The following is a 15,215-nucleotide window of genomic DNA, read 5'->3' as shown; positions in this document are numbered from 1 at the left end:
TGCGACTACATCAATGGAAGAATTCTTCCATAAACCTAGCTGCTTCCTCTTTGGTAGCTGGATTAATTGCATGGGTAGAAAAACCCTGTGTGTCGAGGTGGGAAGCCTCCATCTTATGGTGCTGCAGACCCATCCAGAGGTTGGTGCAGAAGGGATGATAGGCAGGGCTCAGCTGCAAAAGGTACTTACTATGTTGTGAGTCTTGGCAGAGATGGTCTTGATGCTGTCGGGATCCCAGATAACAAGGTCAGCGTCGGAGCCCACGGCAATGCGGCCCTTCCGTGGGTACAGGTTGAAGATCTTAGCAGCATTGGTGCTGGTCACAGCCACAAACTGGTTCTCATCCATTTTCCCAGTCACCTGGGGAAGGAGCACAGAAATCATTGCATTAGCAGAGCACAAACCTGCACTAACAGCACCTCCCACCTAGCAAGTTCCTAATGGCCCTTTGTTAGACAGGTTTGTTCCCAGTGGATGGAGGAGGTAGCTGGCTTTGAGCAGACATTACTTGTAACAACTGAGCCGTTAGCATTTTCCCTTCAAAGATCTAAAACCGCTAATAATGCCTAGTTCTTAGGAGTAGAACTCAAGGCACTTTTTTTTTTTTTTTTTTTTTTTTTTACAATAAAGGTCACGGCTATTATCCCCATTTTACAGATGGGGAAACTAAGGCACAGGGAGGGGAAGGGGCCTGCCCAAGGTTACCCAGTGAACCAGTGGCAGAGCACTCATCTCTGTCCAGTGCCAGTCCAGTGCACTATTCACTAGGCCACACGGCCTCCCCATGGCTGTGCAAATCTTAGTCTAGCAGCACCTAACATGCCAGTGGGTCAGTTTATTAGACATTTTACAGATGGGGAAACTGAGGCAACACAATGGAAGATATGCATTTCCTCTGGGAGGGCTGGAGAACTTTGAGCCTGGATTTAGTCTCTGCATCAGCCCTCTGAGAAGGGCTACCTATAACCCTACACTCGACTCCTGTGCAGCCCTGTTGTAGTGGCACTGCTGGGACAGAGCCCGAAGACGAGAAAAAGTCACCCGCATGCTCTACACTGTCCCACTTGTAGGCTACAAAGCAGCCAATAAGCAGCTATTAAGGCTGCTATAACTCACACCAGCTTCCTATTGCAGCCCAGAAGTAGACAGGTGCAAAGAGGGGCAGCTTACCTCTAGGTAGAAGAGGGACAACTTTCACTAGATTCTGTTTCACAGATTACTTTCACGTTTGTGTTGCCCTTTCTTTTTATAGTAAATAGGGGAAGCAGAAAAGGGGGCGGGACTAACACAATGTAACCTCATTGTGTAACCCAACTAGAGAATGGTGGGGAAGCGGGGCCCTGCGTGCCGTACCACAGCCTTATCCCAGATGATGGACATTCTTTCTTCAGTCCCGTTGGTTCCCTCAGGGATCAGGGTAAAGTTGTCCTTTCCTACCGCTTTCTGGGCGGTGTTGAAGGTGCAGTGGGCACTGCCAGTTACCTGGAGGTCTCCGCTGAAACCCAAACGGGGTGGCAATTACTAAAGATACTTTATCTTCACAGCAAATTAACAGCACAAGTCCTCCGAGAACCCAAGATCTTGGGCATGAGAGCCCAGCCCTGGAGTTGAAGATGTAACTATTAGCTGGCAGCAACAGGAAGTTATCTTTGGTGACCACCCGCTAGCAGAAAATGATTAACATGCTTAGGGCAGCGTGTTCTATGAACACACAAGCCTCTTCTACTCACCAAGCCAGCAGAGAGTTGAGAAAGTCAGGAGTGGTGGGGTCAGGGCTCAGGGGTGGGGAAGTGACAAAGGCTGCAGCCTTGATCCAGTTCTTACTCCAGTAATGAGATCCATCGGTACCCAGGCTTGCTGTGATGGGCTCACCATACACCACGGTGCCTATGAGACAGAAAGACACCAACGGCACAGCTGTAAACACCAGCTGGGCAGCACGGCAAAGTGCATCTCCAAGCTTTCTGTGGGGCACCTGCCATCCTTCTAATTAGGGGAGAACAGGGAGATAACGTGCCCCTAGGGAAATTATCCCAGACCCCACAGTAGGATTGCTTGCACTTTCCTCTGCCACAGCTGGTACAGGCCCCTGACAGAGGCAGGATAGTGGACTAGATGGTCTGAAGCAGCATAGCAATTGCCCCGTTCCATCTTCCTGGTAGAACCCAACCCAATCTATTTGCTACACCAAATGACAGGTGCTATAAATGCCCCAAAATGTAGGCGGCTGAAATCAGACCCAACAAAAACCGTAAGGTTTGGCCAAAAATTTTATCTGAAACAAAATACTGCCCTTACTACTCCACCACCCCACCGCTCCCCATCTTCTTGTTCACAGTAGCTAAGTAGGCGAGAGCTCATTCAAATGTTAACATTTCATTGGTATGCACGAACTGCCCCGCCCTGCTACTGGAAAAACCCTATGGAAATAATGTATGAAATGCATATTTGCTGATGTGATGACAACCGTACAATTCACATTTCCACTGTGTGACTTGCTGGCGGCATGATCTTAGATCAGTATAATTAGACAAGGTTGCCTGTTAAATGCTCCCTCAGAAGTACGCCTGCCATTCTGTTATCTTTGACCTACATTTTCACAAGCCACCGGTGATTTTGGGTGCCTAGCTTGAGAAACCTTAATAATGATAAAACAGCGAGAGTCCTGTAGCACCTTAAAGACTAACAAACGTATGTGGGCATAAGCTTTCGTGGGCACAAACCCGCTTCGTCGGATGTGAGTTAGTCTGTAGGGTGCCCCAGCACAGTCGCTGTTTTGCTAAAAACAGACTAACACGGCTACCCATCTGGAACTTAATGATAGCACCACTTTCTCTCATCTCGAGCTTTTCACCAGTAGCTCTGAAAAGTCAGTATCATCCATTTTACAATGGGGAAACTGAGGCAGAGAGCAGTGAAGTGACTTGCCCAAGGTCGCCCAGTGACCGCAGAGCTGGAACTAGAGCCCTGGTCTCCTGAGTCTCAGTCCACTGCTCTGTCACTAGACCTCACAGCCTCAGAGGCCTGATTTTCAGAGAGGGGTACTCGGAAATTCCAGTCCATTTATGGCATCTGAGGGCAGGCACCCAAAACTGCCAGTTACTTTTGAAAATGTACATTTAAGTATTTGCAAATTAACGGTGGAAAATCTTATCCCTGATGAGCATTTAGAGCAGCAAACTTTGCACTGTCCTTTTGCAGGATCACTGAAGGCAGTGATTAATCCTGCCTTTTAGAAGCTTGTAAATACCCAATTTATTAGATCCCTCATATGGGACCATACAAATAAGAGCTGGGGGGGGGGGAAGCAGAGTGGCTGAAGGCCCATTATGGGATAAATCAGAAGGGAGCTGATGATAATGTAGCAGAATGAAGATTGTTTTATATATATATATACACACGTATACACACAGTGATGCTGGCATAAACAGACTGGGGCTCGCAGTGCTAGGTTCTGTACATACACACACAGTGAATCTCTGCCCAGAAGAGTTGAGTCTAAATAGAAATGACAGACAAAGGGTAGGAGAAAGGAAGACATATCCTCATTGTACAGATGGGGAACTGAGGCACAGAACGTATTTTTCCCAGTGTCTGTGGCAAAGCAAGGAAATGAAACCAGATCTCTTGAGTCAAAGTCCAGTGCTTTAACCACACGACCATCCTTCCTCTTTAGAGAAGTATTTTTAACCACAGCAGGGAACAGCCCATGTTTTAGGGCATAATTCTTTACATGGGTGGGACTCACCATCACGGTCTGCGTAAAGAGCACATACCTACTGCTGCAATTTCAGATGCCCTGGCAGCTGCACTGAACTTCTAACCCGCTGAACCCCTCTGATCTATCTAATGCACCTCTCAGCCAAGCAAAGATCCTTTCTGCACTGCTACTCACGTGCAAACAAGGCATCTGGGGCTCTGTGGGTTTTCAGTCACCAAGAATAGGGAAAAGACTCTTGAATCTGGCCATGTTCCTGTGACACTAGAGTGCTGAAGGTGCATCCTAGAGAACAGGCATTGAGAGTGGACCATGATGTCTTGGCCTCCTACCCCATTACTGGGTCTATTTAAGAGACAATTTTCCAGCTGAGGAAAAGCCTCCCAGAGAGTACTCCCAGCAAATAGGTTCAGGGCTTATGAAACTGGAACAAGGCAAAGGGTATGCGGATGTGAAAGGGATGCCTGTTTATATCCAATACATTGGAGGAATTGTTCTCGCAAGCTATCTTTCATCTTGCAGAGCTGCCAGGGACCGTGTCTGCAGGGAATATTCACCATGCAAATGCCACCATGGGCATCTGGCTTGATATAAAGTTCTTTTTTTCCTATTAAGAAATCAATTACCTTTTGTTCATTCATTTGGATGTTCTTCAGTGACTCTCTCTTTCCTCCTCTCAGGGCTCTGGCTGCAGGGTGTGTGGTCCTCTCTCTGTTGCGTAACTGCTTTGCATGCAATTTTTTTAAGCTACGAGGAGGCAAATGCTATTTGACCTTGAATTGTACATGGGCTTCCACCAAAAAGAGGATAGCCGAGTGGTTAGGGCTCTCTCCTACAACATGACAGAGCTTCTATTGCCTGCTCTACCACAAACTTCCTGTGTGACCTTGGCCAAGTCACTCAGCCTCTCTGTGGCTCAGTTCCCCATCTGTAAAATGGGGATAATAATTCCTACCTACCTCATCGGGGTATTACTAAAAGATTGTGAAGCAGTATGAGATCTACCGAGAGCTAGCGAAGCAGAGCAACCAATGGGAGTTTTGTAAGGAGCACTGACATGACAGTCAGTGTGAGTGTGAACATTTGTTTATTTGTTGTGGGGGCTGGGTACTAGACAAGGCTGAGAGCTTCCTAACAAGGCAGTAGCCAGCCAGCCTTTGCCCCCTAATCCCTTTAGGATCTCTTGACAAGGGGGCAGGGCTAACTCAGGGAAAACAGGTTTTAAAAGCCAGCCCCTACACACCGGAGGAGCTAGTGAATAGGTGAGTTTAAAGAGGGAGTGGGAGAGCCAGATACACCTATGAAACATACTATGAAACATAGGCCAAGAAACCAACCACACCCCAAAAAAGAACAAAAACTAACAAAACCCTGCCAGAGCAAAAAATAATGCAGGCAGAAGTCTAGCAGCAGCAGGGGGACTGTCCAGTTCATTGCAGCTAACAACGCATGGCCCTCAGAGACCGAGTACGGGCTCTTGAGAGTGGGTGAACTGGAGGAGTTAATGGAGATGGAGGTACGTAGCTGAGATCTCCAGTGGCACAGCAACGTGGTCCCACCCCCAGTCTGACAGCCTCTGTGCCGTTGAAGGATGAACGTCTTGAAGGAGAACGTGAAACTGGAGCAGAGGGAAATGATCCCATAATTGAGACCCTCCTCCCAGATGATGTCACTGTATCCTCTTGCACTGAGGATACCCCTCCAGGGGAGGGCACCCGAGTTCTGAGGAAGAGCCAGGTAATAGTAATGGGGGATCTGATTATTAGAAATAAAGAGAGCTGGGTTTGTGATAACCAGGAGAAATGCATGGTTAATTGCCTGCTGGGTGCAAAGGTTATGGGGCCCTCCAGACATCTAGACAGATTTACGTGCAGTGCTGGGGAGAAGCCAGTAGTCATGGTACATATAGGCATGAGGAAAGGTAAGAGAGGTCCTGGAGGCCAATTTAGGCTCCCAGATTAAGAGATTAAAATCCAGGATCTCCATGGTAGCATTCTTTGAAATGCTTCCAGTTCCACGTGCAGTGACTATAGTTCAAAGTGGGGTGGCATTAAATATTCAGTAGCTCATAGTTATATGTAGGGATTACATCATAGTACATGGTTTACTTTGTCCACACAATCTATTCATATAAAACATTCTACAGCCCTTCTGCTAAGAATCATTACTGTTATATAAGTAATTTACATTTATTGTCATTGTGTTCAGCGCTACTAAGAAGATAATTACAGTTGCACCATGTGTGCATTAGACATATATTTTTGATGTTGTTTGGTTGGCCTGGGACATTTTCTATAATTAGGGGGTAGGGGTCTTATTATCTGCATCATTTCATAAAAATAGCAGAGAGAGTCAATTCTACCAATGACAAATATTTTGTGATGGAGGAAAAATTGCACCCCGTCCAGCCCCTCCATCCACCCTGGTGATCACCACCAGATATGTGCCTAACACGTAGTAGCAATGAAATTTTTCTACCTGCTGGGTTACTCCTTAATGCCCAAAATGAATTTGGCCTGGTAGACTGCTAGCCCACATCCCAAAAACTACCACCTCTATTGGCTCTCTGTCCAGGTGTGACTAAGGGAGGAGGGAGGCTTTTCAAGCTTAGTGCACATGACTAGGACTCAAGAGAGCAGAGCTCAGTTCCCGACTCTGCCACAGTTTGCCACAGCCTCCTTGGGCAAATCCCTTAATCTCTCAATCACTCAGTTCCTTGCCCATAAAGTGGGAATAATACTTCCCTCTCTCACGGTGGGGGGAGATAAATTCAGTCATTTGTTGAATGCTCAGACAGTCTCCTCACTATGTGAATTTACTCTCATTTCTAGGTTATCGTTCTAGGTCCCAAATGAGCCACATCAGTGGGTTAAGTGGGGAAAGCTGCCTCTGATGCTGCTTGCATTGTTCCAGTTCTGTGGCTGAAAGAGAACATCCTCTATTCTTCCGACCAGCTCTGAATTAATTTAACGGGAATCAGGGGGTCTAAGCACTTGAGAATTCTCTCCCCCCTGCATTGCAGTTTGCTGCAGTAGGAACCAATTCTTCCAGCACCTTGCACCCACGTGGAAACTGATCTCATGTATCCGTTTGGTTTTATTTAGACTGCATCAGATTAAATCCAATCCTTGAGTGCAAAAAGAGAAAAAAAATCCTCCTGCTTAAACTCCCACTCTAGACGCTTTCAGTGGAAATGAACGAGGCTTTAGTAGCAGAAGCAAGGGGTGAAAGCGGAGCTCTCTCTGCTGTTTAACTGTAAATCCACTGAGTCTGGAAAGGGGTGATGTCATTTGCTTGCCCTGCATAAGCTAATGCCCTGCTTAAGAACAGCACAGCTCACTTTTTCCTCCTACATGGGTCTAAGAAGCAAGAGAGACAATGAGCCCATGTGGGGTATACACATCCCAAGGGCAGATTACTTCTCTCCGCTGCAGCTGCCCCGGGAATACTGTGTTTATTTGCGGGCGCAGAAGGGTGCCGTAACCAAGAAAGAGCGGGGGAGCTGGAAGGAGTGAGTGACGAGGACAGAGTTTTGTGTAATCTGACACACTGATTAAAGGTGGGGCACCTGCTACCTGTCTAATGGAGGAAATTACTGAGGGTAACGGAATAAATATTCAGAGAGAAAACAATTGGGTGACTATCAGGAAAAACTTCCTGACAGCTTATCAGGCTTCCCATGGGAAGTGATGCAGAGCCAGTTGCTTGGGACATTTAAAACCCAGAGTGGACAACACCAGAAAAAATGTCCTTCAGTGAACAATCCCAGCGCGGCAGGGAGACCAGCTGGACGGTCTCCTAGCAACTATGAATAACTTACCCTTTTTCCGGGCCTGAGCAATGACATCGGCGGCACTTTTGCTCATCACCTTGGTGATGTAGAGGGGGCAGTTGGTCTGGTTGGCGATGGTGATCGCCCGGTTCACTGCTTCAGCCTCCACCTAAAAAAAATCAAGTCAGCGGCGCGTTAGCACAAGCTCCGCTGAGCGGGTCCATCTCTTCCAACAAACCCGGTTACAGCTTTGGTTTCCTAGGAGCAGAGTGGGCACAGGACTCAAAGGAGGGGGGTGGGTTTGGGTGGCTACCGGCATTTAGATGGCAGGCTGCTGCAGGGATTGGATTGGCCTTTGGTATAAATTAGGGCAGCCTTGAGAGCTGCTGTAGTTTAGTCTCCATGCACACAGGCGGCTCTGCAGCATCTAAAATCCCCACAACGGGTGCAGGCTAGAGGACTCCCCTACTGCACCCAGCTGATTCCTACCATGCCCCTGCCACTGGGACTCTTCCTCAGTTCCTTCCCCAGGTTGGATCCAGGGTTTACAGCTTTCATGCCACTCTGAACCCCTTTACCTGATTTACAGGAGCTGGAACAGCAATGACCGTTTCACCCACAGGACTTTTTCATGCAAGGACAGATCATACACCTAGTATTATTGTTAGTTGTTGAGTACAGGCAGTGTGCTCAGCATTGCACTGAGACGGTCCCTGCCTCAAGCACTTTACCAGCTAACATTACATCCTTCTATCCTTCCTCTGGAAATAGCTGAGGTATTGGAGTAAAGCCGGTTTCCCCATAACTGATCCACCAGTCATTAAGTGCTGCACGTGGGAGAAAATTCCTTCCTGAAGGTAAGGCAACACACCCTGAAGCATGAGATTTGATTGCCCTTATCATGCCTTACTACACATTTTAGTCCATTTCTTTATTCAGTCATTGGCATACTCAGTGATAGTCGTCCTTCTGCAGCGGGCCAGCACAAGGCCCCATTTAAGTCCTAAAATGTCATCCATCGTGTGCATGACAATTATGACTAAGCACCTTCCATAATACAAAAAGTAAGTACTCCAATGCTGACTCAGCAAAGCCACCAGTGTTCCAGCCCACATAGGCAGCAGATACTACAGATCATAACATTAGCCATATATTTTCAGAAGCCACGTTTGCAAAGCAGCCTCCTAAACTGTATCCTCCCATCATCATATCTGAACTGGGAATCTGCTATGATGTGCAAAGTCCCACAAAACTGCACCAATCAACAGCTCGTTGCACATGGAACTGCACGCCCTCGCAAATTCTGTGGGAGCAGTTTTGGAAGCCGTGTTAAAAATTTGGCCCTAGAATTAATCCAACCACAGTATGAGACTGTTACAGGTGCTTGAATGATCTCAGGAAGAATCAGATCAATCCATTGCAAAAATCAAACAGTGTAATAACAGAACCTAGTATTTTATGGGCCTATTCCTTGAATACGCTCAGTTTGAGTCTCAACTGAATAATAAATCAAATACCTGGCTCATTAGCAGATTTCAAAGCGCTTTATAAAAGCGGTCAGTATCACTACCCTCATTTGACAGCTAGGGAAACTGAGGCGCAAAGAAGGGAACAGACTTGCCCAAAACCACCCTGCAGTCCAATGTAACTGAAGTTACACAGGCCTAGTTATGGAATAATGCCACAGAGAATCAGGGCCTCCAGCATCTCAGGTTGTGTCATCAGCGGGGACTACCCCCATGCCTTTGTCATCTTCGCTACAAGACCAGGGCTTAAATTTGGCCCCTTTACCTTTAATGGGACCTTTGGGATTGGGGCTATAGTTTCAAAGTGCTATACAGTCACTAATGAATGAATCCTCTCAATGGGAGGCAGCGATGTTAGTTACTGTCCACCCTTGTCACAAACAGAGGGAGCAGGAGCCTGGCTTTCAAAGGCGATGAGCAGACAGCAGCTCCCCCTGACAGCGCTGGGGAACACGTCTGAAAAACCAGGTCCTACGTCACGAGCCCAAGGCTGAGCCAGAATGAGAATGTAGGGGTGTTCCTGGATCTCAGCCCTTGCCTAATCCATTGGGCCATGCTACCTGAAGGCAAAAACAGAATGGCCTAGGGAACTATGCATTAAACATACACATTTTTAAGTGCCTATAGCGGCTTCTGCTCATATTGTCCAAGCTGCCATCTGTTGTGCTGCTCTGACGCCCTGCAGCTGCCTTAAAACAGCTGTGACTTTAAAAAAAACGTGGGGTCTGGCACAGCATGGGTTAAAATGCTGGCCTCTTGGCCACTCCACGATTTGTAACCAACTCGGCCCCCACTGTGGCCGTGATGCACAGCTCCCACCAACTTAAAAAGGGACCTTTTATAGCCCTGCCGCCCCACCCAAATGGCAAAGGGAGCGAAGATGTGTGTAATACAGCTTTCTTAGCTGCAGCGCGCGAAGGCCAGCAGCACTTGCCATGGAAAAAGAAGCTGGTAGGAAGAGTGGACGGACGCCAAATATTCTTCTCCGAGACACAAGAACAAAAACCAGTCACATCGTTGAGCCAGCCTTTTCAGGCAACACTGAGACTCCTCCCTTTGATTTCCATGAACTCTGAATCAGACCATAAGAGCACCTGCCTTCCTTCTCCTATTTAACTGCATGAGCTCTAAGCCACAGCGGCACCCATCCTGCAATGCCCAGAGGTTGGAACATGCGCAGGTGAATGGGGAGGCAGGCGGGGCAGTGCATGGGAAGCTCATCGCTGAGGTGGGAATGTCACAGCGCAATCGCTGGTATTCCTATCCGCGACTGGGGAGGATTGTTATGACACTGTCCCGGCGACCTCCTGGAGGGGATGGGGAATGATAATATCACCTAGTCCTTATGTAGCACTTTTCATCTGCAGATCTCAAAGCACTTCGCAATCTTTAATGTCTTAAATGATAATTGTGGACAGGCTGTTTGAATGAATCGAAACTGTTATATTCAGTTATCATTGGGTCTGTACCCAGCTCCGCCACTGACTCCCTATACAATCACGGGTAAATCCCCTTTTCTGTCTGTTCCTCAGTTTCCACAGCTGTAAAACAGGCATAACAATACTAAACCGTCTTAGCGAAAAGCACTGAGATTTTTGGGTGAATAGTACTACATAAATACTACACCTTACAATGATCTGCTATGAATTGAAGGGAGCAGGGCTGTTTAATCTGTGTCCTATGCCCAGATACTATGGTGACAGGCACATGACTATTACTGGATCAGGACTCCAAGGGGCACGTTTGCAATAACCAGTGTGTATTGGAAGCACAAGCACAGCAGTTCCCTTTTAAAAAAAAAAAGTTAATAAAATAAATCTGACATTTCCTGGAGCATTTGGAGGGACTGTGATTTTATTCTTGTGGCCCAATAAAAACAAAAAAGATGGATTGCTCTGAAAACACATCATAACAGAAGGAAATGAGTTATTAAGGGCAAGGTTTTCACAAGTGACTAGTGATTTGGGAAGCCCAGTCTGAGACACCATAAAAGGGCTTGGCTTTGATGGAGCGCTGAGCATCTGCCTCTCTGCAAATCAATCCCTATCATATATCTTGGGTTGGGCACCCAAAACCATTAGTCACCTTTGACACTTTAGCCCTAATTCATTTACTGCTTGCATTTCTGAAATGCACTCAGTTGTGCAAGCCAAGGAATATGCACACTGTTGAGCAACACACACACGTGCGGCCAGATCCTGAATTTCTTACTCAGGCAAAGCTCTCACTGAACTCAATGGGAGTTCTGACTAAATAAATGCCTTGGGTGTTGCTCAACCCAGGCCTGATCCAAAGCCCAATGAAGTCAATGGAACAACTCCCATTCCCTTTGCACTCATTCCCTGCACAAGCAATGAAAGGAAAAAAAAAAAAAAAAAAAGACACCCAGCAAAATAAACAGCAGCCCACCCCATTAATCCCCACACCGGGGACAGAGACAGGCCTTGAACTCAACTCTGCGCGCTCTGGTAAGCCCGTGTGCAAAGTCAATTCTATAGCTGACAGCCCTTCCACCAGGTGGTTATGTCTTGCAGGCATTAGACCCGTTCAATGCTGAGCCCCTTCAACTCAATGGGAACTGCTGAGCCACGGCCCCTCTCAGGATCAGGCCCTTCACTACACCTTTGTGGTTGATGGGCTTTGCAAGGGAGCAGAATGGGGCCAAGGCACCATTAATGCCACTGAATGAGCTGATTTCAAGGGCAAAGGTGGTTCCCAGTGTCTTGGATTGATTCTCATTTCGGGCACCAGCACGTCAGGCAAAGTATCCTAATTGTACTGAAAGAAGAATGAGCATCTCCCGCAAACTGGAACAAACAAGCCAGATAAGGGAACAGCCCCCTTACATCGAAGAGCTTTGCTCCTGCCTAGGATGCACTTCAAAGGACTGAGCTAATCCTCCACGAGGCTGAGCATCCTCCTTTCCCTTTGAAGTCAATGGGAGTTGAGGGAGCTCAGCACTTCGAGCCCCAGCGTCATGCAGTTTTTCCTCCAATGCCACCATCTGTTATTGTTTTCCTTATGCAATCAGAAAAATATGTAAAGGAATACAGGGATGGATGGGAAATCTGGATGCAGATGTTTGCACACAGCATCCGGGAAACAAACAGTCCCAATCCCCGGAGCCAACGATGGGGGGGGGAGAAGAGGATTTTGTTTGTTCCCGTCAGGCTGAGCATTGTTCCTCTCAATCCGCAACAGCATTTGAAATGGAAAGATTTATGGCTGGCACTAAATTGCCTTTGGATGCTGCTCGACTGAACAAAGTGCGGGGGGGAGTAAAGAAAAAGGGGGTGCTGTGCAAATGATCTCACCCACCAGGCTTTCAGCAACACCACATCTGGCACCATTAGCAAAGCCCCGATACTTTGGAGAAACAATAGAATCCCCTTGAACAGAATGAATGGACTTCACAGAGCCAAGATGCCATGGTGCAAAGTCCAGCCTAGTTCAGAGGAGTACGACACAGTGGGAACAGAACTTTGGACCAAATCCTGAGTTGTTACTTATGCAACAATTTTCAATTTTGGAGGCTAATGATACTTATAAGGATCTTCATCTTGTAGGACCTTAGGACATAGGGCACTACAGAAATATTTTTGTCATAAGCATCACAGTAATTCAACTAAAAAATAATGGTCTTCATCACTATCTAGTATTTATTGCACTGTGACAGAATAGGCAAACAAGCACTTCCAAAAGCAACAGTCTCTCTTCCCTTCCTCCCATCTGTTTGTGAAACCAACACGTCCTAGGACAAATGATGTGAACCATATTTATGGCCACATTCATCGAGGCACAAGGCTCTTACTGGTAATATTCAAACATGACCCAGAATAGGGGGAATTAAGTGAAAATGTGTAACGTCCTCACCTCTTCTGGTCTACTCAGTACGTGTCCTTCAGGGCCTGTGATTCCCAGTTCCAGGATCCTTTGCTGCTCCTAAGGCAGAAAACACAAGAAGATGGCTTAAAACAGTGTAATTTCTAACAGAAGTAGCTGAAGATATTCGGAAGAGATGTAAAACTGAGGTTCCCTTCATTTGTGCTCCCTAAAGATCCCATGGTACGTTCACAGGCAGCAGTAGTAGAACCAGCCTTCTGACTAACTTCCAGTGTCTGGGTAATTGCCAGAACTCTGCAAATCTTTGCCATTTCATTTGCAGTGTTGTCATGCCAGCCTTTCCTTTGATGTCACTTCACAACCCCTCAAGTTTCACTCTGACTTTGGGGTTTGAAAAAACAAAACAGAGCTTCCCCCAAAACTATCAAGCCATGTGTTGAAAACCCTTTAGGCATGACACATAAAGTGAGTGTGACATGAGCATCAGGACGCAATATATTTATTATTATTATAACATTTCTATTGCAGTAGTACCTACAGGCCAATCAAGTCCAAGTCCCATTGTGCCAGGCGCTGTATAGTAAATGTTTCTTCACTTCTGGTCCTAAACTGCTGTGGAAATATTGATATAGACAGTGGCTGCCTTCTACCTCAGAGGTGGCTGCATGTCAGTGATGGGTGAAGAGATTTATGCATACAGTTTCTAACCACTACGGAATAAAAGCTGCTATGTAAACCTAAGGCACGGTTATCTTACTGTGAGTTACAGGGGCTGTACACTTCAAGTATACCTCTGCTTTCTACATGGAAACGTCTATGTTGCTTGAGACAGACCCTTGACATGTTTTAGTGATTTCCTGCTATGGGTTTTGAGGGAGGGATTTGGAGTTTGAACACCTGACAGCATAATGCAGCTAAAATCCCACAGAGCAAACAGATAAGATACCTCAGCAATGATGTCACCGTTCTCAGCATGAACTTGAGCTATGGCGCCTATATCACGGATTACGCTCAGGACCTCATATATCTAGGAGAAAGAAAGGGCACCATTTGATATACACCTTTTGGTCTTACAAATACACCAGTGTTTTTGTAGCTTAAATGTCCTTTAGCTTAAACTGTAATGTAAAACCAAAACAAAAAGAAAGTGACTGAGATAGACAAGCTCTCTTTAGCTCGCCTTAGAAGATAAGGCAGTAGACTGGGATCCAGAGCTGGGTTCAATTCCTGCCCCTGCCATTAATTTGCTGGGGATTCTTGGGCAAGTCACTTCGCCTCTCTGTGCCTCCGTTTCCCCATCTGTAAAATGGGGATAACAGTAATGGCCTCCTTTCTAAAGCACTTTGAGACTCTCAGATGAACAGTGAGATACAACAGTTAGGAATTATTATTATTATTATTATTATTATTATCGAGCATAAAACAGGAATTGGTATGTTCTCCTGCGCATCCTCTGTGGTAGTTCTAAAGGCCCAAATTTTCAAAAGTGGCATCTTTCATGCCCAACTTGCAGAAGCACTGGGCCTGATTCTCAAAGATGCTCAATGCCCACAATTCCCACTGCCTTTGATGGGAGTTGCGGCAGCTCTGCACTTCTGACAATCAGTTGCCTTGGGATCTCACACTGAACAACCAAAAAACTGAGCTCACAAAATCAGTGGCCTCTGATTCAAATTTTGGCCATATTCTTAGATAGAAGATACCAAATTTTCTGTCTCCTTTTACTCAATTTAAAGCAAACTTCAGACACAGAGGAAAATCTCCATCACATCATGTTTGGAAGTAAAAACCTCCTGCAGTTTGTACATCCGAACAATGACGCGTATCCAATGATTGACAAGTAGAAATAGAATTCCCACAGGAAATGTTTTTCCTTAAGGTCCCAGTGATTCCAATGGCAAACCTAGAAACTGGTTTCCCAGTTAAAATCAGGAACTGGCATTCTTAATAGGAGTGCTAGTTCCCAGTATAACGTGTATAACACATGCTAACCCAGGGTCTCCCTTTAATGGCAAGACCATATAGAGAGATTTGTGTGTCTGCTACTGCCTCCAAATTAAAGGAGCTGGGGTAAAATCGTGGCCTTCCTGAAATCAATGAGAATTTTGCCATTGACTTCAGTGGAGCAAGACTTTTAGTACTGCTCTTTTAGCTAAAGCAGGAGAAGCTCATGCTTTTATCTCCCGGGGCCTCTGGTTCAATCCCTGCCAATTGCACAACCTGAGGCATTGATACATGTGCAGAGCATAGCTTCATAGAGTTTAAGGCCGGAAGAGACTGTTAGATCATCTTCTGTATAGCACAGGCCTTTACATTTCACCCAGTTACTCCTCTGTTGAGCCCAATCACTTGTATG

The 15,215-nt window shown here is 46.3% G+C and overlaps 1 protein-coding gene across 6 annotated transcripts in view; it reads right to left on the bottom strand.

The window, feature by feature from the left end:
- DPYSL2 (dihydropyrimidinase like 2) overlaps positions 1 to 15,215 on the bottom strand; it is a 76,564-nt gene that overhangs the window by 13,466 nt on the left and 47,883 nt on the right. For all 6 annotated transcript variants that reach the window (XM_067543730.1, XM_067543729.1, XM_067543731.1 and 3 more), the window contains 6 exons: positions 13,806 to 13,886; positions 12,890 to 12,958; positions 7,539 to 7,659; positions 1,731 to 1,887; positions 1,354 to 1,495; positions 190 to 360 (listed from right to left, as the gene is read on the bottom strand). In XM_067543730.1, coding sequence (XP_067399831.1) covers positions 190 to 360; positions 1,354 to 1,495; positions 1,731 to 1,887; positions 7,539 to 7,659; positions 12,890 to 12,958; positions 13,806 to 13,886 — 741 coding nt within the window. The remainder of the gene's footprint in view (positions 1 to 189; positions 361 to 1,353; positions 1,496 to 1,730; positions 1,888 to 7,538; positions 7,660 to 12,889; positions 12,959 to 13,805; positions 13,887 to 15,215) is intronic.

Source organism: Emydura macquarii, unplaced genomic scaffold (genome assembly GCF_026122565.2).
Source record: "Emydura macquarii macquarii isolate MOO-44397 ecotype Brisbane River unplaced genomic scaffold, CSIRO-AGI_Emac_v2 contig_967, whole genome shotgun sequence".
NCBI lineage: Eukaryota > Metazoa > Chordata > Testudines > Chelidae > Emydura > Emydura macquarii.
This window is presented reverse-complemented; position numbering and strand designations above follow the sequence as displayed.